Source organism: Folsomia candida, unplaced genomic scaffold, assembly GCF_002217175.1.
Source record: "Folsomia candida strain VU population unplaced genomic scaffold, ASM221717v1 Fcan01_Sc001, whole genome shotgun sequence".
NCBI lineage: Eukaryota > Metazoa > Arthropoda > Collembola > Entomobryomorpha > Isotomidae > Folsomia > Folsomia candida.
This window is the reverse complement of record NW_019091193.1, coordinates 19,514,431-19,539,022: the sequence shown is the minus strand read 5'-3', so window position 1 is coordinate 19,539,022 and position 24,592 is coordinate 19,514,431. Positions and strand designations below refer to the sequence as shown.

The 24,592-nt window shown below is 36.7% G+C and overlaps 2 protein-coding genes across 2 annotated transcripts; one reads left to right on the top strand and one right to left on the bottom strand.

The window, feature by feature from the left end:
• Nucleotides 1–414: 414 nt before the first annotated feature.
• LOC110843717 lies at nucleotides 415–22,554 on the top strand. The gene is made up of 7 exons (XM_035848415.1): nucleotides 415–557; nucleotides 1,810–4,450; nucleotides 16,945–17,884; nucleotides 20,164–20,199; nucleotides 20,264–20,630; nucleotides 20,722–21,367; nucleotides 21,786–22,554. Exons 1-7 carry the CDS (start codon nucleotides 447–449, stop codon nucleotides 22,082–22,084), a joined length of 5,040 nt encoding a protein of 1,679 aa, XP_035704308.1. The 5' UTR covers nucleotides 415–446; the 3' UTR covers nucleotides 22,085–22,554.
• On the bottom strand, nucleotides 22,550–24,535 carry LOC110846806 (alpha- and gamma-adaptin-binding protein p34). Its single transcript, XM_022093649.2, has 6 exons — nucleotides 24,329–24,535; nucleotides 24,004–24,194; nucleotides 23,782–23,911; nucleotides 23,503–23,664; nucleotides 23,071–23,424; nucleotides 22,550–23,003 (listed from the first exon to the last, which is right to left on the bottom strand). Exons 1-6 carry the CDS (start codon nucleotides 24,390–24,392, stop codon nucleotides 22,798–22,800), a joined length of 1,107 nt encoding a protein of 368 aa, XP_021949341.1. The 5' UTR covers nucleotides 24,393–24,535; the 3' UTR covers nucleotides 22,550–22,797.
• Between the last annotated feature and the right edge of the window lie 57 nt (nucleotides 24,536–24,592).

The window sequence follows — 24,592 nt, the reverse complement described above, 5'->3', positions numbered from 1 at the left end:
GCACATTGCGTCCATTTGAAAATAGCGACGCATTGAATTGTTTGTATTTGATTTGCACAGATTGGCTGGTGGTGTGAGATTTAGATGATGATGACAACAATCATATGCACAACAATGCATGTTCAGAATCATGGTTTTGGTTACTGCTACTTGTTCATATTGCGTACATCAAAGGAAAATACTTATCTTACTCTGAATGTTTGAAGCCGAGTTATAAAATTGCTTTGTTGATTGTTTGGGGGATTTGTTGTACATGTAATTGGGGTGAACTGCCAAAAGTGAAATCTTTATCATAAATCCATGTCTGTCACAATGATTTGCATAATATTGACTTATTTATTTGCAGGGTAAATCAGAAAACAGCAGAGCAGCAGCAGTGCGAAATGTCATACAAGTCAAAAAAGTTAAGCCAACTTCTTTTTCGGCGATCGAGCAGTCATGACGCAATGAATAATAAGCCTGCAAGGAACCAGATTTGCTATCAATATGAGAACCAAAACCTTTACGAGAATTTGGACCCCGGACCCACTGCTTCGGTAGGCCGTGGTTATGGAAAGGTTCGGCTAATTTGTATTTATTTCATTGCAAGCCTTCGTAATTTCTCTAAACGATACTCGACGGTTACTCGTCGTCATGCATAATAGTAAAAATAGCCATTGCCTGTGCATACATAATCGTCATGAATTTCACACCGGGTACACTGAGAAGTACAAATATTGACTTTCTGCGGTTATAGCTTCGGCAAACTGATTCCTAGATTGAGAATTTAAAATGATTTTAAGAATGTGCTGAGCGGCTTCTTTGTGTAAATTAATAGCCATAATGCCACAATGAGTTGATTGATGGCGTTACTTCTTGGGCTGTAGAATCTTGGTGACTTGGTTAGTTCATAAGACGGTCCATACTGAAGGCTAGAAAAAGGTATTAAATATGTTTTATGCATTCTGTTTATGAAACATAAAAGATTTTTTGAAGTCAAAAATGGTGGAAGATAGTCATTGGATATGAGTGCATTTTTTGCGAACCAAATAATGGTCATGCTACTGCTAGCACATAATTTGCAAATTGTTACCTCTTAAATTACAAATCATAAATTCAATTCTGCACGAAAAGGGACCAACAATGCTTATCATCCTGTCAGCAAACATCAGTATATTTTACCATATCACCACCATCCAAACCAGTACATACACATTCGAAGTAAAGACTGACCACCAGAACATTTTTTAGCTAATTCAAAAAGTAAAATCAAAATAATTCATATTTGCCCAACGGGCAACGATAATTCAAGCAAAATTATGAATCTGAACAAATCCATCCTTGTGTTTCCACTAAAGCCAATCTCACAGGTAATTGGTAACTTGGCGTAGATTTATTCAATTGCCAAGCGTTATTTGACAAGTATCGTCCAAGCTGAGCGTTAGCATAGCTTCTTAAACACTAGCACTAATTTTCGAAAAGCAAAAGTCAATTTTATTTTTAACAGAGAGCTTTCTCTTGCTCGTGTTTGTCATGCTATTTGTCACATGTTTGAATTAGAGGAATGGTCGTAAATAATCGCGTCACATTCTTTTTCTACTGTTCCATGTTTCATTTCTCTTTATTTCATTCACACTGATAATTGGGTGCTAATTGAGCTTTTTACGAGTTGTTATTGCAATACGGCAGTGCATGCATATTAGGAAACCAGAGAATATACGCATATGCTAGATATATGTACCTATTTACATACGTAGATACATATGTACATACAAATGCAGGTTTTACCTTTATACGTAACCGTAATCATGTTGTTTATTCATGTAATAGGAAGAAGACTCAGATGACGAAAGTACTCCTTTGATTCCAATTGCCATCCCTCAATTAGTGGAGAACAAGAGGAGAGATAACTCGCGGCCTGCATTTGGTCGTGTGGTTATCTTTGCTGATAAAGCAAATAAGAATCAAATACAGCGTGCAAGGAGTTGCAGTCCGACTGCACAATCGAGAAATAACATGATTGATGGTAGACCTCAAGGAATTTTAAAAACCTCCAAATCCAGTCATTCGACATTTCATTATGAACCCACCACGACTACTCGCATTCAAACTACTGAAGGGACATTAAATGAAAGGATGGACACCAGAAACATTGGGAATTTTACAGGAAAATCAACTCTGCAAAGAACAAAGTCAAATCCTGCCCCATCCAGTCTGAAAAGAATGGACATGAATAAGTCCATACCTGTTCGCATACCGAGTCCTCCAAAATTGGAAAATTGTCCTTCCGTTAAGCTATCTCGGTCTAATCCCCTTTTAAATGTTTCTTGGAACTGCCCTACTTTAGAGAAACGTAAGGAAATTATCCTCAACTATTTCAAGAATTTCAGTAACAGAAAAGACAAGCACCACGAAACTACTGAACCGATCTACGAAGAAATTAGAGAAAAATCCAAAGTCTTTGAAGGTGCAGATGATACCGACATGGATTCCCTTTTGAAACCGAAACTTTCCCCAAAGAAAGTTCGACTTAATTTACTTCCAACCTATAACGTAGGCGAGAACGTGTACCAGCTACCAGTTAACAGAGAATTGAATCGATCCACCTCATTCTCTAATGCACCACAAAACAATCGAGTTGAATATGCAGATTTTTCTCCAAATTCGAATAGAGATGGTAAAGATTACTACTTTGCTAATAAACAGCAAGCAACAAAAAATTATGATTCTGCTTCAAAAAATTTGGATCATGTAAAAATTTCAAATCAATGGATAATACCGGAAATTGTAATTGACGACAACAACAATAACAACATCGAAAGTAATAAAGCCAACAACAATATCAGACTTGGTATGGCTAATTTTGCAGCTCAGGTTGCACAGCAAGCAAAGGCTAATCTTTCTAAAAAGATCGTCGTAGGTGGTCGAAGCCAAAGTTTTAGCTTTGGGGAGTTGAGCAACAACTCGGCCTGCAGTTTGAACAATCTTGACTTTGATGATGTAAACATAAACTCCGACGACTTAATATCCAAAGTGGACGACATATATCTTCGACTTGACAAACGAGGCAAAAAGTCTGGAACCCCAACTACAAGGCTGCTAAAACGGAATCAGAGCCAAAATATCGAGAATAGATCGTTGAGAACAAGACGAGAATCTGATGACAACGCTCACATTAATGCTTCCACAAATATTGTCTCATCTTTGCAATCTTTTCTCGCTACCAAAAATTTTGTGTCACAAGTTGACTTATCCCTAACAAAGGAAAAATCCAAGCACTGCTCAATTTATGCAAATGCCAACATAGGGCTTAATTCTCCCTCGAATAGTGGGAGTTCCGATGTTGATATGAACAGTGATAAGGACGACAAAGAGGTGATGAGTAACGGAAATAATGCAGAGTTGTCTGCAAAATCTGAAGATTCTGAGACGGAGAGTGGATTTAGCATGGATTCAACTTGTGAGGAGGTTATTATTTTTGCCAAGGAGGACACCGTAACTACTAACCCTGTTACTTCTAATAATAAGAAGAAGCCCATTTCTGCATCAGAAGATTCTTGCTACTCTTGTACCAATTCTTCCAACTCTTCTTCTTCATCTTCTGAGGAGGAAAGTGAGAGTCGACGGCAGCAGCAGCAGAGATTCATTTCAACGGCAGCCCAACAAAATCCACCTTGCAGACCTCCTCGAGCCACCTCCAAGGCAAAACCTGCGAAGAAAATTACTCTGTCCTACGCGTCTCAAAGTCTTGACACCCAAGACACGAACGTGAACAGTAGCAGTGTCGTCGTCGAGGAAAAGGAGCAAGTTAGCAACAACTTTATTACGAACGTGAGCGTGGATAAAGATCAAACCGAAGGAGATATATCTCGAAATCAGAAAGAGTTCATCAATTTGACGGATTTCCCACATATTGATTTGCAGACCAGAAAAAAATCAATTCTCACAATCAGTGTCATTGATTCCACCCAATCTACCCCAACCTCGTATCCGGTCCTGATTGACGAGAAAGAGCAAGAAGGTTCACACATTGCGGAGAATCTCAGCAGTACTCAAAGCACCACAAATCCTGATGAGCCTTCTTCTCATCTCGGTTGCTTGAACTGGGCAGATTGGTACCGGTCTCTGAAAAAGGGAACTGTGCATTTGGATGACAGCAGTGTTCTTGTTACTCACCACACTCCCAAAGACAAAGGGAAACCGAGAAACGACGCTTTGTCTTCATCAGCGTCTGCACAAAAGAGCGGAACTGATTGTTATTGCTGCTCTGCCACTAGCTTTGATTTGGAAAATTTTGATAGCAAGTTGACTATTGGGAGTAGTGGTGGGAGGCCGTGTGAGAAAAGCTCGATAATCGAGAAGCCGCAAGGGAAACATTGTCATTTCTCTGAAGAGGACAACGTTAAGCAACAAAGCAGCACAATAAAAATGTCGGCTACCAGCTTAATGACACCCACCGCATCGATTCAAGGTATGAAACAAATACATAAGTTGAGGTGAAATTTGCTTTTGATTTAATATTCTTGTGCCCAAATATTTGCACAAAGATGGGTTGAATGCATATGCATGAGAATGAATTGTCATCTTCTTTTGATGAAGGATTGCATTTTTTGTGAGCTTACTTGTGCTTTCTACAATTTTCAATTTGTAGTGGTGGAATATTTTATAATGCAATGGGAATAAGATTTAGTAAAATCCACAAACAAACACATTTAATAATTTCACGAATATTTAAATCTTGGTGCCGTTGTGTGAATTTCCTTTGAATCCCTACAAAAGTACGCAAGCATAGTATTATAAAATAAATTAGATAGCTTTGACATCATCCCAAGAATCTTATAAAGTGAAGTCACAAAAACCAAAATGCATAGACGTAAAAATTCGCATAACGAATACGCGTAACGTTGAAAATTTTTCAACCAATTATTTCTCCGCCTGTTGACAGATGTAGAACATCTCCGAAATGTACTATTTTATGATTTCTGATTTTGTGCCACTAGTATTTAGAAATGATGACAATAATTAAATTTGTCTTATTTTTACACGAACAGGAAAAAGAGCCGGTGGCTTTTTGTTACGTAGTATCTTATTTCGGCGTTTGTGGTCAAGAACAATGAACATTTATATGAAATTGTTGCTATAAAAATATGCCTGATTTCCTAGTGGTGCTTGATTCTACCAATTAAATTATGGATTCTTGTGGCATGTATACTCATGTGCGATATATTTAAATATGTATGTAACCATTTTACACCAACATGCATGATTAACGGTTAGAACTATATTCCGAAAAAAATGTTTCCTTCATTAGTGAAGGTAGAAAGATATTAATTAAATCGTTAGGCTGTGAAGGCTCAACAATAAGATAAAATAGTTCATTAGAACATTCCTTAAGATTTGAACCAAAATCTGTTAAATTAAGCTTCAAAAATATTACAGAATCACAGATACAAACGTCAAGCTGAGAAATTTCAGAAAATTAATAGATAACTTCTTAGTATTATTTGTGCATGTACTGTAGAAAATATTCTTATCCTACTGACCGAGTGAATAATGTGTGCTACCCTTGATATCTCCAAAAATTGATTAGCTAGTGAGCCTCCCGGTAGAAATTGTTTGCCTTGATTTTTTTTTAATTTCTGTTCTTTTTTGCAATTAGTTTAATTGTCATACTCTTTTTGAAATTAATTTTTAATTGGCGGATATGTATGCATTTGTCAATGGGTGTACCAGAATTACTATTTAATGGTCCCACCGCCGTAGTTAATTCACTCACTTTTTGAATATACAAAAAGCACATTAGAAATATACTAACAATATGGCGAAAGACTCGCAGGTCTAAGAAAATTGATTTTTTCATTAATAAAAGATTTGACGATTTTCAACATTTTCATTATTGACGTATAACAGACTTGTGAGATTTTCTGTACTGCAGAAAGCTGTTCAAAACTACAGCTCAATTCCATTTGCAGGCTTCTATTGAAGATTCTTGTCTTGCAATGAGTATGCATATGATGATGGATAAAATTTATTTAGTAAGAAATAAATTGTTCCCAATGGACATTGAGGGGAATATCTATTTATTAATAACTTGAAATTACTGATTGCGTAATACGGATCAGTGTTATTTGAAATAAATGGAGTCCAAGTAAAGAAACAGTTTTAAATTCTTGTCAATGTTCTATATAATGTTTTTTATCTCAGGCATCAGATCAGATACACGGCACGTTGGGTAAATAATCGCAACGTGACACAAAAATCATAAGTCACCGATTTATGCTTCATGTTCTTATTGCTTGTACCAAATCTTGATTTGATTAGCAGACCGAACCCAAATAATAAATATAATAGTAGTGCATTCTTAAAGACGTGCGTTGTAACATAAATTGTGAGCATCCTTTCAAATGATCTATCTTGACACAACGTGACATAAAATTAGACTTACTGCTGCACATTTGTCACCGAGACCTGACACCATAATAGACACCATGGGCTACAGGAGCAACAATAAGGGCCAAACAGTATGGAATTGCTTTGTCGTGCCGTTTAATATCAATTAAACTTTGAAAGAGAAAATAATAATTTATGCGACATTTCATCGAAAATTATTTCAACCAATGGAATTTAAAATCAACGATAAGAATTTGGGTTTATTCAAGCAAATGCTGTTTTACATGTGATAAAATATTGAGGTCATATGGACTTGCAAAATTTTAATGGCATGTTCCAAGCCTCTGAAGAAAATGTTAGCAAAAATCGGGCATTGATCAACGAAAATTGATTGTCGTCAAAGTATATGTACATACTTTGTGTTAATATGTATGTAAACTAAAACTCCGACCAATGCATGCTGATACCATCAAAAATTAAGAGTGGAGCATAATGACGCCAACAACACTTAGGAAATTAGTAGAACGTGATAATAGCCAATTATAAGGTTACATACAATTTCTTGAGTTATATTAATGCCAAACTTATTTTCTCATGTATAATAATAGTCAAGTTAGAATTGCACAAAGGATAAGTGCATATGTAAATATATCATACGTAGCACTAATTACACGGTGTTTAACTGAAAGTGACAATTGTAAATAGAATAAAACTAGCACTCTATACATATGCACAAAATGTATGCATATATCGTACCCATGTCAATTTGGTGACATGACATATCATTGCTGAATTCCTCAAGTTTTGATGGTGACAATTTTAAAATTCAAGCTGGACGAAAATTGTAAACAACTTTAACACGGCATTATAATTCATATTATCTGAACACAAACGAAATAATATAAAGTGATCAATTAATTGACAGGAAGCAAGCCCCACCAAATCTGATGTAATTTAGAAAAGCATTCTAAGGTTGTTTCTCTCCTTGAAAATGTCGGTCAAACATAAGTTTATATGTATGCACATTGTATATTGCTGTTGGTATTGAGAATTTATCAAATTGCTAGTTTAAATTGATTTTCACGGTGACTGGATGAATAACAAAATGCAAAACAGCGCAGATATACACGAGGGCATGTATGCATATAAATCTAGCTGTTAAGATGAACTTTTGCATGGGATTCATTAAGATTACATCTTATTCAACACTTCATGCTGCACTGCATCCAAATTCAAGTTGACAACTTCTTGGTCAAATTTCACGCACCTTATTATTCCATGAAGTGTGATCCGATCTGATGAGTGGATGTGGAAATGTCAGCCATGCTATGTATACCCAGGCCATAAAATAGCTCAGCAATGCTGGTGGGAAGTGGGAATGTACAGAACAGCACGGACGGATTGCTGTAGTACAATTGCTGGTAAAGTGATTGGGGTGTGACGAATCTGTCAATAGAAATATTTTGCTGATGGACAGGTAGGTAGGTCGTCGGGAGAATCGAGATGGAAGTAGAATTTAGATCTAGGATACAACTTAAAATTCTTCACCTGGCAAAAGATAATCTCAAGATTAAAGTTGTTTAAAATTAAGGTTGATAGTCAATTTTAAGTGAACGAATGAAATGTGCTTGCGTGGGATTTTTGCAAATTAATTCAGCATCAAACTTTTGTCCTCTCGTGTAAGCATAACAATAAGTATGATGGTGGTTACCCAGCATATTCATTCCTTCATGAAAGCTACCTGAGTGGAATATTGATACCGTTACACCAAAATTTTGCTCATAAAAACATGTGCTCTGCATTTCTTGTCATCAAATTCTGAGTTTTTGCGTATAAAACTAATTTTCTACCAAGTTGGTACTTTTGATAAGTATGTGTTCCAACATTAATATCCACTGCACGACTCTTGATGCTCAGAGCCGATAATAATTTCCATGATACTGATATGTAATTTGTGGTGTCTAATGCCAATTCAAAGCATAAGTTCCACAAAAAGATTTGCAGAAAAACTTGAAGTGTTTTTTGTTAAGTTTTGTTATTTTATCTTATGAGACACTGACAATTTCAGAATTTATTACTTGATCGTCGTGTATCAAGTTTACCAATGCCATAATTAAACATTTTCAAGTTGGAGCAAACGAAAAGAACTCGATTTATGCTATTCACGTTTTATGTATGACACAATTGAGCATGGAAATTGCAGCCAGCCACACCTCACAGGTTCAAAGACCAACTTGACAAAAGTATGTCATATTTTTACAATTACTGTGTCCATGTCTAATTCGAAGAAATGGTTTAGTCAAACTTTAATTGAATTCAAATAGTTCAAGTTGTACACCACGCTGTGTCATTTAACTTTGCAATGCTCGTTTTTAGTCATTGCAGTTCGAGGGGGGCAGACAATGCCCCGAAATTACATAACTCTGTTGGAAATTATTATCGTACCATCTAAAAAATTATAATGGATGAAACCTTTTAAAGATACATATTCTTCAAGTAAACAAAGTGACATTGTCCTCAACCCTCTGCTTAATAAATGCTTATGAATCATGTCATTGTCACCGCGCAGTTCTGCAAAAATCACTTTTTCATCCATCTCCTTATCTCACGCTATGATTATAAAGGAAGGAATTTAAATAACGACGACCAGACTCTGCTGAGTGGGAGAGAAGCGTCGACCGGACTATAAAATCTTCAACTAGTGAATATGCACTCCCTGTAATTTCTCGACACATTTTTTGTCAAACCTTCAATGCAAATATCTGTTCAGTTTGGTCTAGATTTTAATGAAAATCGAATAAAATCAAAGATATAGCTGTCCGTATTCCCTGTGGCGTTGGCGTTGTGGTGTGGTTCGCCTAGTTGGTGCTAAAATGATAAAGTGTTATTAGAAAAGCACACACCGGTTCGAACATACGCGTCTTGCAGACAATATGTACAAATAAAAAATATTTATTGCTACCGAAATAACGGTTGTAATCACGTGCCCTTAAAACGGAAAAGACAGTAGTACAATGGAGTATAATGGTGTTTACTTTGATAGAATTTCTTTAAAAAAGTTAATAATTTCGGACACAGCTAGCACGACGTAAACTCACGATTTAACATCCAAATGTCAGTCATCTCAAAATCTTGAGTTGCAATTTTTTAATTAAGAACGAGCAGAAGACTATGAACATCTTTATCCTAATTCACTCGTTTGGTTAAGAAAGCCAGTAATATGCATTGTACATACAAAACGGTAGTTATGATTTATGGACCTTGATGGATTTTTCATTTTATAAACAACGAAGGTTCTCTGGTCTGTTACCACTGACTGACCGGCAAAGTCGTAGGTGGAAGCCGCACAAATTACCTATATGCCATTCTGCAGAGCTTCTGGTAGCTGTTGCGTAATGCTATTGTTTAACTATTGGCCGTAATTATGAATTGATAATTGCTCAGTTCTTATGGGACAACGGGTAGATGATTGACATTAAAGGCTACAAAACAAGAAATCATTCAAAAATATTATAAGTTAGAATAAAAAGTTATCACTCGTTGGTTAATTAATTAAATCTTCCGTTTAATTATCGCAATTATATATTTAATGGATTGCGATTCATTCATGGATACCTTCAATCATATAGAAACATGATTGAAAATTAGGGACACACTAATATCTTCTGATTACCGACTACTGGAACGACGTTTCTTTCTGCAGTGTCATTCATGGACAGGGAAGAAACCAACTGTGAATCTATTTGAAGACAAGTCTCGCAAACATGTTAGTGTACACTGACGTCTTGCAAATTGGCTTTTCTTTAGTTAGCTATCTTCATGAGGAAACTATAAATTAAAATATTTGAATATAATTAGATTCCGGATATAACGTAAACTTGACTTTTCTTTCAGCCGTTGTTGGTTGAGCCGTCTTATTAATTTATGAATAAGAAAATGACAGGAAATTAGATTCTGTCTACATACGCACTACAGACACAAGCCAACCAAGTTGTTTCAAAGTCGCAGGATGGATGAATGGGTATATGCATGTAGTGCATGTACGAGGATACAGGGGCCATGGAACCTGGGGACATTGTCCCTACAGAAATACTAGTCTTGCTTAACCTTCCAATGTTATTAAACCCCTCTTACATATTTCGCAATTATGAATACAGTCCTCAAACTGTGCTCATGGTTCCGCGGCCCTTGCAAGTAGCTGAACATAATCATTAAGGCATTTTAATATTAAAAATAACGTTAAATAAAATTGCACGTCCTAGTTTTCTTCTACTTGGGCTTGAAGAAAGACATTTCTGTTTTTAATTTTTTAATGAGATTGTACTTGACTTGCAAGGTAAATGTTTGCTGAGACTATAGATTGTTGCGTATTTTTATAAATTGAATATTCTGCATATATGAGACTAACTGAGCAGTTTTGGGCTTTGAACTTGCATTGGTTTTTAAGATGGGTAAATCTTACTTGTTAATAATATATACAGTCACCCATCAATACATAAAGGCAAGAAAATCTGAATGATGTTGCTAATTATAAGCATTGTCAGTTTTCAAGATGAGTGTAGACGAGTGTGCGAACGACAGGTTTGCATTATCATACCAATTAAAATACAAGGAATTGACGTGTACTAAATTCAAAATAGGTTTACCTCTATCGGGCTTTCGAGACTTTTAACGTGGATTGGATTGATTAAATTTTTGACAGGACACGAATTAAATTACTTGTCAATTGTTGTCAAATTAGTCTAAATTTGAATTTAAATTTGTACTTTTGAATAAAGTAAAAAATAAGTCTTTACTATGAAAGCAAAAATTCAGCATTTTCCAAGTACTTGTTATTTCGGCAGGCATTTTTACTATGTGCGGAGGGAAGATGTATGTTTGTGATTGTACTTAAGGATACCGATTTCAGTTTGCTGCATAGTTTGGTAGAGATTTGAAAGTTTTGGGAGACCCAGATCTATTTGTTTAGGTTCGAGCAAATGTCACGAGTCACGACTTCTATTTATTATCAGTTGTGTATAAAATTAGAGTAAAGTCGTAGAAATTGACAGTTTTCATGAGATGGGGAATTTTCGCTGAGCATTGTACAAGAAAGGAAAGTGTAGGGTGTGAGGATGAGAATGTTGATCCACCCTTAAATATGTGCATATATCCGTATGTTGTGACATATATGTAGCATCCTACTAACAAATAGTTCAAGAATTCATTCGTTGGGTCATATCATCATCGGGAAATACATTTTCCTTATTTTTACTTTACTTCATGCTACCAAATAATGAGTAAGTTTCGTAGAATTCTTAGGAGGCTGAGGCGAAATGGGAAAAACGAGAAAACACTGATTTAAGTAAGTACTTCACTAAACTAAACCAGAGACGAACCCACAACCGATTGTTGGGTATTCATCTTAAAAATGTCTCAAATAATTAGTTACCTGATTCATTTCTGAGATGTGTAATACTTTTAACTGGAAATTACGGCACCTGTTTATGTGCATAATTAGTATGCATTTGCTGGGTAAACATATAAGCAAGCATTGCTACGATATGTCATATCATAACAAGTGCACCTCATACGTGATACATATAAAGATTGCATCTTCAGTGTTGGGAAGTAAAGATCCTCTCAATCTTGCTTGTCTTTCCATATTCACCTGCAAATTCGTAGTGAACGAAAGAACTGCTCACATCCCATCAAACTAATCCCAAGTAAATATGAGGGTTACGTACATTGCTGCCCATTGTTGTCAGTATAGTGATGAACCTTTGCAAGAGAGGTATAATGGCTTTAACGCCCCTCCTAAGCATTCACTATGAAGAAAATTTACCTGGCTGCTGCTGTGAGATTTCCTTGTTCCTTCCGAGTGTGGTTTAGTCTTAAAACCTGTAAGGCACAGAAGACATCATTCTGCAGCACGGCATGGCTCGTTCAATTCAACGCTTTGTGCATTGTTCAACTGTTAACACATTTTCAAATCAAGGTGTGTGTAAGGTTTACGTAACTAGTTAATCTGAAGCAGTGGGATAATCCTCCAACAAAAATGCGGTGGAAATTATAGACAGATTCCTGCTTAATTATTGTCCCCAAACAGAAGCGTTTATCAAATTGTGAGGTTTGTACCTTGGGTTTTCTACACGTGGAATATTCATTCATCTCCACCTACGCTATTCGCATTTGTGATGGATAAAAAGTAAGTGCTTTCGTGGAATGATTTAACTTGAACTTGTTCATATAATGATGCAGCAGCAGCCGACGATCGTTTATTCAGACAGATATCCTGCATAATTTACTTTTATGGACACATATCTGTAGTACATACCTGCAACAGCAGCTAAATTCGTGCATTAATTTCTAAAAAAAAATAACCTTATCCTTGTATATATTCAAAATGCGGAAGGTTTATAATTGAGACAAACAATAACAATATGGTGTTTCGCCAGCAATTTTGCTATGCCTTTACGTATAACAAACCAGGGCTTGCATATTAGGGGTCACAAGAGCACTTAATCGTGGCATTGTATTTTGGGTATCTTCCAATTTTGCATGAAGTACATTTTTAATTAATAAGATGCCGGATGCAACGCAGAAGGATTGCAGAAATGAGTTAGGTAATAAGCATGTTGGCACAAAATTCTTGGGTTCGATGATGAGGATAACCCCAAAGGCAACCACTTTGATTCCAATCACTTTGAAATCATACCTCATCATTATTACTGTCTCACCAAATTAAGCCAAGCAGAATAGGCGTGAAGCTGCATATGTATGTATTGCCTGATGGCTTATACGTATTTACGTCTGTATCCTTTGTGCTTCGTGTGATATTTACAAGCACGAGCACCATCAACGAGACTAAAATTGATTCCATCCTTCTTAAGTATGATGGATGAACTTATCTGAGAATAAGAAGTTCAATTGAAAATGAAAATTATTCATATTTGCCAATATCAATCTACTTAAATACGTGCGAATAAATGTGAAAGCTTTATATTTATTGTTATCGGGAAGTGGGCTCTTAATAGTAATCACTTCAATTTCATATTGACCATCAGTACATACTTACATCAGTACAATCACGCACTGCGTATAACACCACCACCTTGCCCCAAATTTAAAAGTGTTAATATGTAAACTGGACTTTCTTCAAAATTATTCCTATAAGCTCTCTGACTGAATGAGGAGAAATCAATCATAATCTTGATCAAAAGCACCACATATTCAACTACAGAAAAGTATAACGAATTGCCGACCAAGTCCATTATGTGGCACTCGACAACTGCATAACAAGGCGCATGGTAAAGCAATGGTTGGCTAAGGATAAGATGCGAACTTTTTAATTTGAGGTTTTATTTTGAAGTTTCCCTTCAAATTCAATTCAATGCAGCAATAATAATCAAATATCGTGCAATTTGCTTTGAAACCAGCCTTTCTCATTTCCGTTTGGTCAGCCACACACTCCATCGGCTCAATCTCAGATCATCTATTCTTGACTACAGAGAAATAGATAATGCCACTTGCTACGTTTGGTTGGATTGGTTTCACTAAACAGCATCTCACCACCAGAGAGTAGTATCGAGTGTGATCATATTTTGAATTCAGCATGAGTTACAGCAGTACCATAACAAGATTTAAATGCACCTTGTTATGAAAAGCGTGAAATGGAGATGAAAAATGAAAAGTGAGTTTTCATGTTGCATTAGTTCTGCAATCCCTTAATGCGATTATCGCTTTTTTATAATTAGTCGTGGTCTGCCCAGCTTGGTTTGTAACCAGCTCTTTACACAAGATATGAACATAACATCGTATGATGGTGTGAAATCAAGAATAAAAAATCTCAACCAAATAGAAAATATAGTATTATTTTTTAATAATGCAAATCTGGGAGACAGAAATATGCACTTGGACTCACAAAGGTACATCCGTACACTTTATCTATTAAACTAACATATAGACAAAATTACTTGACTGTCTTCAAACACAAATCGATTTTGTAATTTTTGGAAATATTTTTCAATATATAAACTGAATCGTCTGCTTTGATCGTCTGATGACTTTCAACGCAGAGCTAATGCGCCATGCGTGTTCGATTAACAAGTCATCAATTCGTTAATCTTTCCATTTTTATTGTTCATGAAAATCTCTTTTAACTATTGTGCTTAATTGCTTCAAAATATAAAAAGAGCAAATGTCAGGGATTACACACCTGGCCTAGAAGTGTGGTGTGGTTTATTGGTTATTATATTTGCACCGCAGACGTCCATTATTGTTTTATTCTACTCTGTAAACATAAACTCGTTTACAATTTGCTTGCGGTTTGAGATTTATCAGGAAAGAAAGCTAGGTCATGCCAGGTCACAGTGTATTAAACTCCCACCAAAGATAAACACTGCTTCATACCTTTTGACATATTAATTATTTTTATCATCCACACGTTATTCAATATTTCCGAAGTGTGATCAATATACAAACACCGGTATATACTATACATACACATGAATATGTACAATACTTAGGGTTTACCTAAGTTTCTGGTCATGTTGGTGATGTGTTTTATGTCCAAAATAGGAATTACACATGATGACTCATATTTATGTAGCGTATGTAGATAAACATTATAATATTGAATGATTCAGTCCATGGAATATTGATTTAGGTCAAGCTTCGCCCGTTGATGGACAATTATGACTGGTCCAGCAATTTTGCAGTCCAAATATAGTCGTCATAATATAGGCTGGTCAAATTGAATCAAGGGTTTGGATTATATCTATGCATACAGCATTATGCGCATGAATCACGGCTATACGTGAGTAGTTTCCACGATTATTGATTGCAGATCTGTGTTTCAAAACTGTTCCATAACGTTGTAGACACATTAATCATCTCCTGATAAAATAATAATAAGCCTGCCTGCGTTCTGTGAATATGGATGAATGGATACATACATGCATAGCTTTTAATAAAATCTCGATATCACCACAACTTATCACCTCCAACCTCTCTACCATCTGCTCTAGCGTTGTCGACTGAGCGTCAGGTTAATTGTGCGATGACTGACATTGTCAATTGTTCTTCCCCCCACACAGAGTCGTCAAATGATAGTGAGAGCCTACATGAGCAAATAAATAATATGTGTGAGACCAGTCGCTACGTTGTATCATTTTTATGGAAATGGTTGCGAATATCAGTAATGGGCTGATAAAGCGCAACGAACAAATCCCCGTATATAAATTCCACGCATTTATACACATACTTTGGTCAGGAAATTCAAGGTGAGCAGTTAGATTAGGAAGCTGTGAAGTGTAGTTCTGTATCAATGATTCGTACTCATTAGGAATTTGTTCAGTGAGTGAAAACTATTTCGTGCGACAGTCGCAATTGGTGTAAACTCTACCAGTGATTTGTAAGTTTTTTTTCATTTTCTAAGCTTGTTAAAATATGGAGGCGTTTTAGAGCTAATTACACACGTTGATCTCTCTCTACGTAATGCATAGCGTTTAAATAATAAAAAAAGACTGAAACTTTTCTTGGGCACCACGGGTGCCCCATTTTCATACTATTTGTTCATACAATTACTAACACAAGCTATTGAAGCGCATGTGAAATTTGTTTGATCGCGTTCTCTAAAAAAAGTGCGAAACAGCACGAGTAGAATTTTAATTAACTACATATGTATATTTAACTCGATTACAAAAAATTCCACTTGGAGGAATTTTCACTATCACATAGATTGTAATAGTTTCAGCTTTATTGTATTGCATCCTCAAATGCAGTATTATATGCAACTTTTTTAAAAGAAAACTCGAGAATGAGTGAACGACTGAGCTAAATTGGGATATATATGTAGGAACCGTTCCACCCTAATAAATGAAACGCAGCCAGTAAAAAAAGAATGCATCGTAGAAAAAAAGACATAAAATTGAAACTTGAACAGATAATGCTCATTGCATTTACTAGGCTCGAATGCAGTCATCTATGTACATAAACCATCATGAATCCATTGATTGATCAGTTCAATCATTCAAACAATTAAGCGCTTTCATGTTCATTAGTTGATTAGATGAAAAATGAAAGAAAAATGCCGTTGCTGGTTATCCAATTGTCTCAAATGAACCACAACTTTAATACATCATCCACCTTTTACGGGATTGTCCTGAATTCTTGGTAGGGGTTGAGATATTGAGATGATTCACTTTGTGTGATTCTGATTTTAAGCTGTATTGATTTAGTCGTCGAATAAAATGTGTAACTCGATAAAACGATAAAGTCATTCGGTCGACTTTCTCATTCATGAAATAATAGTATCGAACATCCCAGAGCATCCCAGCTACAGAGATGTTGACTGGTGTTGAATCCATTCTTTCATAAAAGTCCAATCCTCGTCACCTCAAAAGAGGAAATTGAGACGGCACGCATTTGAGACATGTCCAAATGCAGCTATCTCACCATAACGGAAATAAATTGTGAGGCTCAGATTTGCCTTATGAATAAGGTCTTGTTTGCGTATAATCTTGATAAAAGTCTAAACAATGAGTTGGATACTTAGTGTAAAATGATAAGAATATTTTCTTTGTATTTTGTCAGGTGATAAATTATCCCCGTCAAGTGGACTTTTGATTGAAACTCAGAATTTGTGGGACACTTCTTTGTCACCAACCTCACCCAATTCCCACTCGTCATCCGACCCAGACTTGCCAGCTTCCTCCTCATCTTCCACAACGAGTGATATATCAGAAACATCAGTCCAACTTGCCACCATCATGACCGACGCTGAAACAAGAAATCAGTTCATTCGGCAGGATTCTAAATATTATGATGATGCTGACATTGACGCTGAAGAGGACGGAGGGTTTGAAAGCTTCCAAGTTTTGGATGCTGATGGCGAAAGATATGAAGATGAGGACGACGGAAATTCCAACAGCGACGAAGGTCAATTCCTTGGAATCAGTGAAAGCACGGCTTCTCGCCAACTAACTTTTTCCCAACTCTCCCAAAATATTCCGGAAAAAGAGTTGAAACAAAAGGCATCTACAGTGCTAGATTTGATCAACGCCGAAATTTCGGATCTGCACACAAGAGAGTTGGAGTTGAAGAAGAAGAACCGGACTGCGGACGGGAAGGGAGACTACGAGGGGGAAAGTGAGGACTTTGTGGAGGAAGGGTCCTCTCAGGCGGACTCTGACGACTACTCGGACTCTGCTGTCGACATGGTGGAAACCTTCTCTCGCACCTCAAACTCTTCGGGAAATGTGACCCCAGCGGACAGCAACGGGAGGGACAAGAGTGAGGAGCGAGAGAGGAGCTCAGGGTCACCGCCTCGAACCGGTGGGTCCTTCAACCCAGCGGAAGTGGGGGATAACAAGGTGGTGGTGGTGCAAGATCAGATCATCACTTCCTCATCGTTGATGACGGCGGGTAGTTTCACGGATGAGGATGAAGCCCCCTCGAGTGGAACCACCTCGGGCAAGGTTGGAGTTAAGGTCCGACCCATTGTTGAGGAAGAAGTTAAATCCATTGAACTCAGGTAAATATTTTCTGCCTTTCTAAAACATGTACCGTCAGTCAAGTAGCGGAACTTTGCCCTGGGAAACAGAACTTTGGTCTCCCCAGCACTAATCCTAAGTTAGGGGGAATCCTACCCACTGTTGCAGGATTTTCCAGGTCCTCATTCCCTTGAACTTTTAGCTCTGTTTTTTCCTGCGTAGTTATTCTTTCCAAAGCAGCATACGTTGTACATATATTTTATGGGTTAAATAATTATAACGCCTGGAAATTAATTTTTGGGTACCGGTTCCTCCAAACTTTTTTGCTTTCTCGCAGAGCCAAACTTAAATAAATCATTCATTTTCGGAACCTTCAGACCTGTACAAAATTGGAAAGTTTTTATAAAATCTTTGCGTCTTGAGGTTACTTTTGGGAAAACTAGAATTTCCTACCAAATTTTTCTTAATTTTATGAAATCAAAATTTGTGGTTCGAGGGAAATCTAAACTATTTAAAAGTGCTGGGGAAACCGAATATCGGGTTTGCCAGGCAGAAGTTCCGCTTCCCCGTCACTGGTACCTCACTGACCGTTGCATGATGCTCATTATTACATACAGCATTATACTTAAGTATTTAGAAGGCTGCACATACATGCACAATTAACCATGTATGAAATATAACAACATACGTATATCCACCTACATTGTTTTAAATTTGGTATTAGTTTTATTAGATATATGTACATGTACATTCATATGCATGTACATACGTATCTCATGTAGGGTTTACTGTTACCCATCTTCTTTTTTGATCTTGTGAGTGACAAACATATTATTGAGGCAAATTGATACACACTTTTCTCAACTTTCTGTTCACGTGGACCATGGAAGTATGTGATTAAAGCTTGTAAATGGGAGAATACTAATGACCCTCTTTAAGCGTAATGTGTAGCTTAATAAAAGAGTAATAAGTCATGCATTGAAGTGCCCAACATTTGATAACACATTTGATAATATGGAATTAGTTTCGAAGCTGAGGTTGGCGAAGCACAACAAAAAACGAAAGCGTTTTCATTTGAATTCTTTTGAAATTGAACTGTTGTCATTTCGAACTCGTGTTCAAATGCTGACCACACTGCTCAATCGTACATATGGGTATGCACATGCATATGCACATATATATGTACGTATGCTTGCGTATTTGTAACGAGCTGATGTACTTTTGTATTTGTATTTGAAAAGACATTGAGGTGAAGCACATAAATAAGTTCCAATGCGATAACAACTGAAGCTAATTTTTGTGAGAGGGAGAGGTTTAGGGAGAGGAAATATTTAACAGCCGTATAAATGTGGCACCACGACCACCACCCATGAAATGAAATAGCTGGCACTCTTATTACCGTCAGTGGCATTTACAACCGTCTCAGAATGAATGTTTTTATATATTTTTTGAGCTCGATCTTATGGAACCGTCGTGTCGGGTATACGATAACGCTCCTTAAACTCATTGCATCGACTTGAAATTTGATATACATGTAAAGTGCGTCAAATGGGATGAAGAATATTCAAAATGGTCGTAGAAAGCTGACATTCAGGAAATTGGTCGTATTTTAGTTGTAAGACGATCAATTGTTATTCAGAAGGACCGGGTTGGGTGACTTTCACCTGATTATCGAAAGCTGAAATTATGGAGTACATCAGATTCCCAAATATGGAGTAAATTTTTTTGCCGGTAGGATTGAACTGGGTGACCCATACTGATTTTTAAATTGGTTGAAAAGCTGAAATATTTGATTATGGCATTTTTGACTATACGAATAGTAGTTGGGTCTTCTGACAAAAATTTAGAAGCGGACTCTGACCCTGACTCGGGCTAAATCACACTGTCAACTGTAGGCTTTTAAAGAAATTATTTTCCTACGCCTCATAAACAGTTTTGCTTGGACCCAATATTTCAAATCTTCAGACGTGATTTTCATCTTACTTCTTCAATTTAACAATTTTCTAATTTCATGGTGGATTAAAGGAGAAGCATTACTATCAAGTATCGGCGACACAAGACAGAATATTTCATAGTTGGTTGATTCTTTTGCATGTATATCGAATCAAATATATAATAATTTTTACGTATAATCGTAAATTACTTAATTAATTCATTATGCTTTATTTATGCAAAAAAATCAATCGATTCATGGGAAACATGAAATCGATGCAAATTATTATGAGGACTTAAACATGATAATGTTATGTCAATCTACAAATTTCGACCGCTTGTTCATGACCATTGTTCGATAAATTTTAAATGACTTTTAAATGATTAGCGTGGAGAAGGAGACACCAATCGAGCGAGAAATTCGGTAAGTGTGAAGTTTTAAGTTCAATAATAACTTTATTGACGAAATATAAATCTAACTTGTACAGACTTGTACGTGAGCGTGAAACTGAATTCCGTCGTCAAAGAATTGCCACCACTGGGACGTCGGCAGATTCGGATGAACAATCGTTTCCAACATCCCCGACCAACAATAAGGCGGCGATCGTTAATCATCACGAAGAAGCGTCAAAGAAAATTACAACCAGCGGTAAAGCCAGCAATGTTATTGCCAATGTCAAGTCCATTTTCGGGACCGATGGCATTTCTGCCGGAGGATCGTCAGGTCAAAAGGATCTCCAGTACGAAATGGCAACCGCTAGACTCAAACGCGAGATGGAGGAAAACTTGATGCGTGAAAGGGAACTTTTCCAAGAAGGGAGATTAAAGTCATTGAGTGCCCCGGAACCTGCTGAGGTAACACCTTCTTGCTGCAATCCTTATGACTGAAATTCAGTCACTGAATGGATAAGCATGTGAATGAAAATTTAAAATTGTCAAAATATAGGTCGCCGCTTCAGACGAGGCATCAAATGTGACAGAGTCTGAAAGCGCTACGCCAAACAACGAGGACGATGCTGACGATGCTTTCCAGGATGGGTCAGACCCAGAGGAGAAAGTGGACGAGTCACAATTTACGATTGGTGCACGTCGAGCAGTGGTACGATTGCCATCCGAACCTGTCAGCAGCCAACTTAGTGCCGGCCCTCAACCAAATTTCCAAACCTCTTCCGTCGCCCCACATTCCGCACCGGCGGTTAATAACATGCGGTTCTTTGCCCCTGCTGGATTTTCCCCTCAGTCGCACCACTCCTTGCAAAGGGGGTCGTCCTTCTCCTCCACCCAAACCCAGTCCCTCCCATTCTCCAAGGCACAGTTTACTTCCATTGAGCGAATGATTTTGAAGGGGAGCTTTGCCTTCAACAAGAACACCATTACGATAGAGGAGCCACAGAGGATGCAGGAGGAGATGAGGATGAACAAGATAGCTCTGATGCCAGACCCCCTCCAAATTGTCCACAGGGTGGAGTCCATTGACGAGACTGAGGAAGGGGGTGAAGTTGAGCAAGAGGAGGTCAAACCGAGGAGAAAGTATGTTCCGGCACAGGATAAGATTCAGAAGGAGCTACAGGAACAGAGCAAGCGTGAGAAAGGTGCGTACAGTAATTTCATATTTTCGCATAATTATAAATTAATGCGAATTACATGTTATTTGATGTCATATTTTTAGTGCAGGTATTATTGTTTTAAACTTAAAAAAAACAAATCAACAAATTGTAACAAGGAATGCAATTTCATGGTTCCAGTGTGTTGGAATGCATATGAGACTTGTATTTATATTGATGTATTATTTTTATCGTAATCAAACATGTTCATGGACACATGTCAATTGTTTAAAAATCATGCAGATTAGTTGATAAGTATTCAGTATAGTTTTGATAAACAAATATCCGCGAAAAGATGGCCTTGTCCCAAACTAAATATGACGATGACCATGAATTATTCAAATAGTTGAATCAAGTTGGATTTCATTCTAACAACTATGTTAACGTTCTTTTTGTTTCTCAACAGAACTATCACAATTGCGAGCCAAGTGGAAATCCACCCCAGACCTGTCCAAGTCAGATGATAAGATTGAAGGGGAGGCTATTGGCGTAGATCGCGACGTAGAGGGGGAAGGATTAACAAAACCTAGTGCACTTCGGAGGCAGATGAGCTCTTCCACACAAAAGCTCACAATTATCGACGATGTCACCACAACAGACGTCCTCAGAATAAATAAGCCCACTGTTCGGAGACGACAGTCTGCTCTGATCAACCAATGGGAAGAAATGATAAAGCAACAACAACAGAAAAATAATAAAAATTAAACATAATTATAGCTGCATGACTTATAACTAATCCTGCACGCTATGTATATTTAAATACATGTATGTCGTATGTATAACTGAAATTAATATCCTGCATTGAGTAGGTTTAGTCAATCCGTGGATAACAGCAACGGTGGATATAGATTACCATTTAATAATTTACTAATCATACCAATAGAGCTAGATTTTAAATAATTATTTTCAAGTACAGAAAGATTCGAATTATTATTGACATTATATTATTGACATTTACTTCAAATTCCACATTATAATTATTTTATGAATACCATTATGTACATTGCACAGAGTCACTATAAGCTTTCATGTATCCTTCTTGTTTTAATGTACCCAAAGAATTAACAGAATTGAAATTATGTATGTGGGAGTGAACCGATGTCATCACTGCACTGATATGACTTATGATGTATTATACATGAACATTAGCAATTAAACAACTTTATATTATATAATCACACATGCCTCGCATAAAGTGAGGAGATTGATTCTGCGTTTTATTAAAAATTCAAACTGCTGAATACAAAGCACAGGTAGCATGCCAATTATAAATATAATTAATTATATAATTATTATGCATATCACATTGATGTGTATATGTATATGAATATAAAATATATTGAATCACAAAAACAAAAACATTATTATAAGATAAAAATTATTCTTACTATTATATAAATTCTCGTCGCCACCAATAATTAATCGTCATCTGAAGAAATATTATCAATTTCAGAATCATTCCCACCTGAAACTGATTTCCAAAATGAAATAGCAACTTTTTCTGCATACGCCTTCCTCTGACTTGGAGACAGACTTTCTGCTTTGCTTTTCATTTCATTTAAATTATTAAACAACTCTTCGAAAGATTCCTCTGGCATCGATTCCATGGCTTGAAAAATTGCATCTAAAAATAATTTTTAAGAAATAAATGCGGTACGGTGATGATGAATGTTAAATAGTAATTAACTAACCAAGCCGAGTATCCCTGACTGGGGAAGGTCTGCTATCTGCTTCACCTGAGAGATTGAAAGAATTGCCTTCGCCACTCGAAGTCGAAGGACCAGTAGCTCCATTACTTCCAACAGTATCACCGTAATTAGGAGAGGTCATTTGTGTTGGATTTACAATAGCAACATTACTTTGCACAATAGGCTCCCTTGGAATAGGTTTTACTTCTGCAATTAACTTTGTTCGGTTTGGAGTTGTGGAATGATTGCAAGAATCCCCATTAACTTTTACTTCCAACAAACTGGAATTTGTCGACGTTCCCGGTAATCCATTTAGAACCTGTAAACCTGCTAACGGAATGGGCTGATGTCCATTACCTGCCACATAATTTTGCTTATTACAACAATTTCAGCACTATAGTACTACGTAGTAGTATTTATAGAGTCTTAATAAACCTTTCATTACGAGGTTAGACCAAACATGGGCATGAAGAGATTGGATAACACGCTTGATGCTCGTACTTTCAGGAAAATCATCTTCAAGATCAGATTCATCCGTAATAGCGACCGGGTTCAATTCGACCAGTTCAAACCCATTTTTAACACACCAAGTTTGAGCTAAAAGAAATAAAGTCTGTCAATAAGTGCATTTAACACCGTCTTATATAAACCGAGCTAATGGAGCGACACTTGTCCTTGACATTAATCACATGATGCGATACAACATAAATTTACCATCAAGTTTGCTAACTGCTGTTGCTAGATTCACTTCGTCGGTACAATAGTTACAAAGTAGGATTTTGATCTCAGGGTCCAGCTCTTCAATGAACGTCAACCATTGCTCAGCAACTTTTAAGCCATCACCCTAAAGGGAAAAAATTGACCGTAATTGGATGTTTATTATTCCGTATATTTTAAATTGAAGACTGTTATAAAATCTGTCACAACACAACTTACCAGCTTGCTATCAAATGGTAAAATGAAGGCGTTCACGGCTTCTGCAAATTCCTCCGTTCCAATCGACTTTCTGTCGAGGGAACACACCTGGATATCTGCTTCATAGTATTTCGTGTTGATATGCCACGAATATCCACGAACTTCTGGAAGAATAAGCAACGGTTCTGGAAGCACATCCTCCTCAAGAATACCTTGCAACAACAAAATGTCAAAACATAATGCCCATTTTCATGAGTTAATTATCAAAACTCAAATCATTCATCAAATTGAGCAATCTTGGTCTTGGTACACTACTGGAGTGAAACCCCCAATTTCAAAATCTTACCTTTTATAACTTCTTCCGGTTGAATCTCGCTACTAGAATTAGATATTACGACACACGGAGTCATCTCAATTTTTTAGCGTATTCAAATAATTACGAAATGCTAACTTGACATCTTATATTTACGCCCAAGTAAATTTTACGTATTTTATTATGCTATATTTGATTATTTGATAGTATGTTCTGCTGTCTAATATGATTAAAGTTAGTAAACCCAAACTCGCAGCTGCTACAATGTGATGTGATGAGAAAGTTGAGATTTTCAGC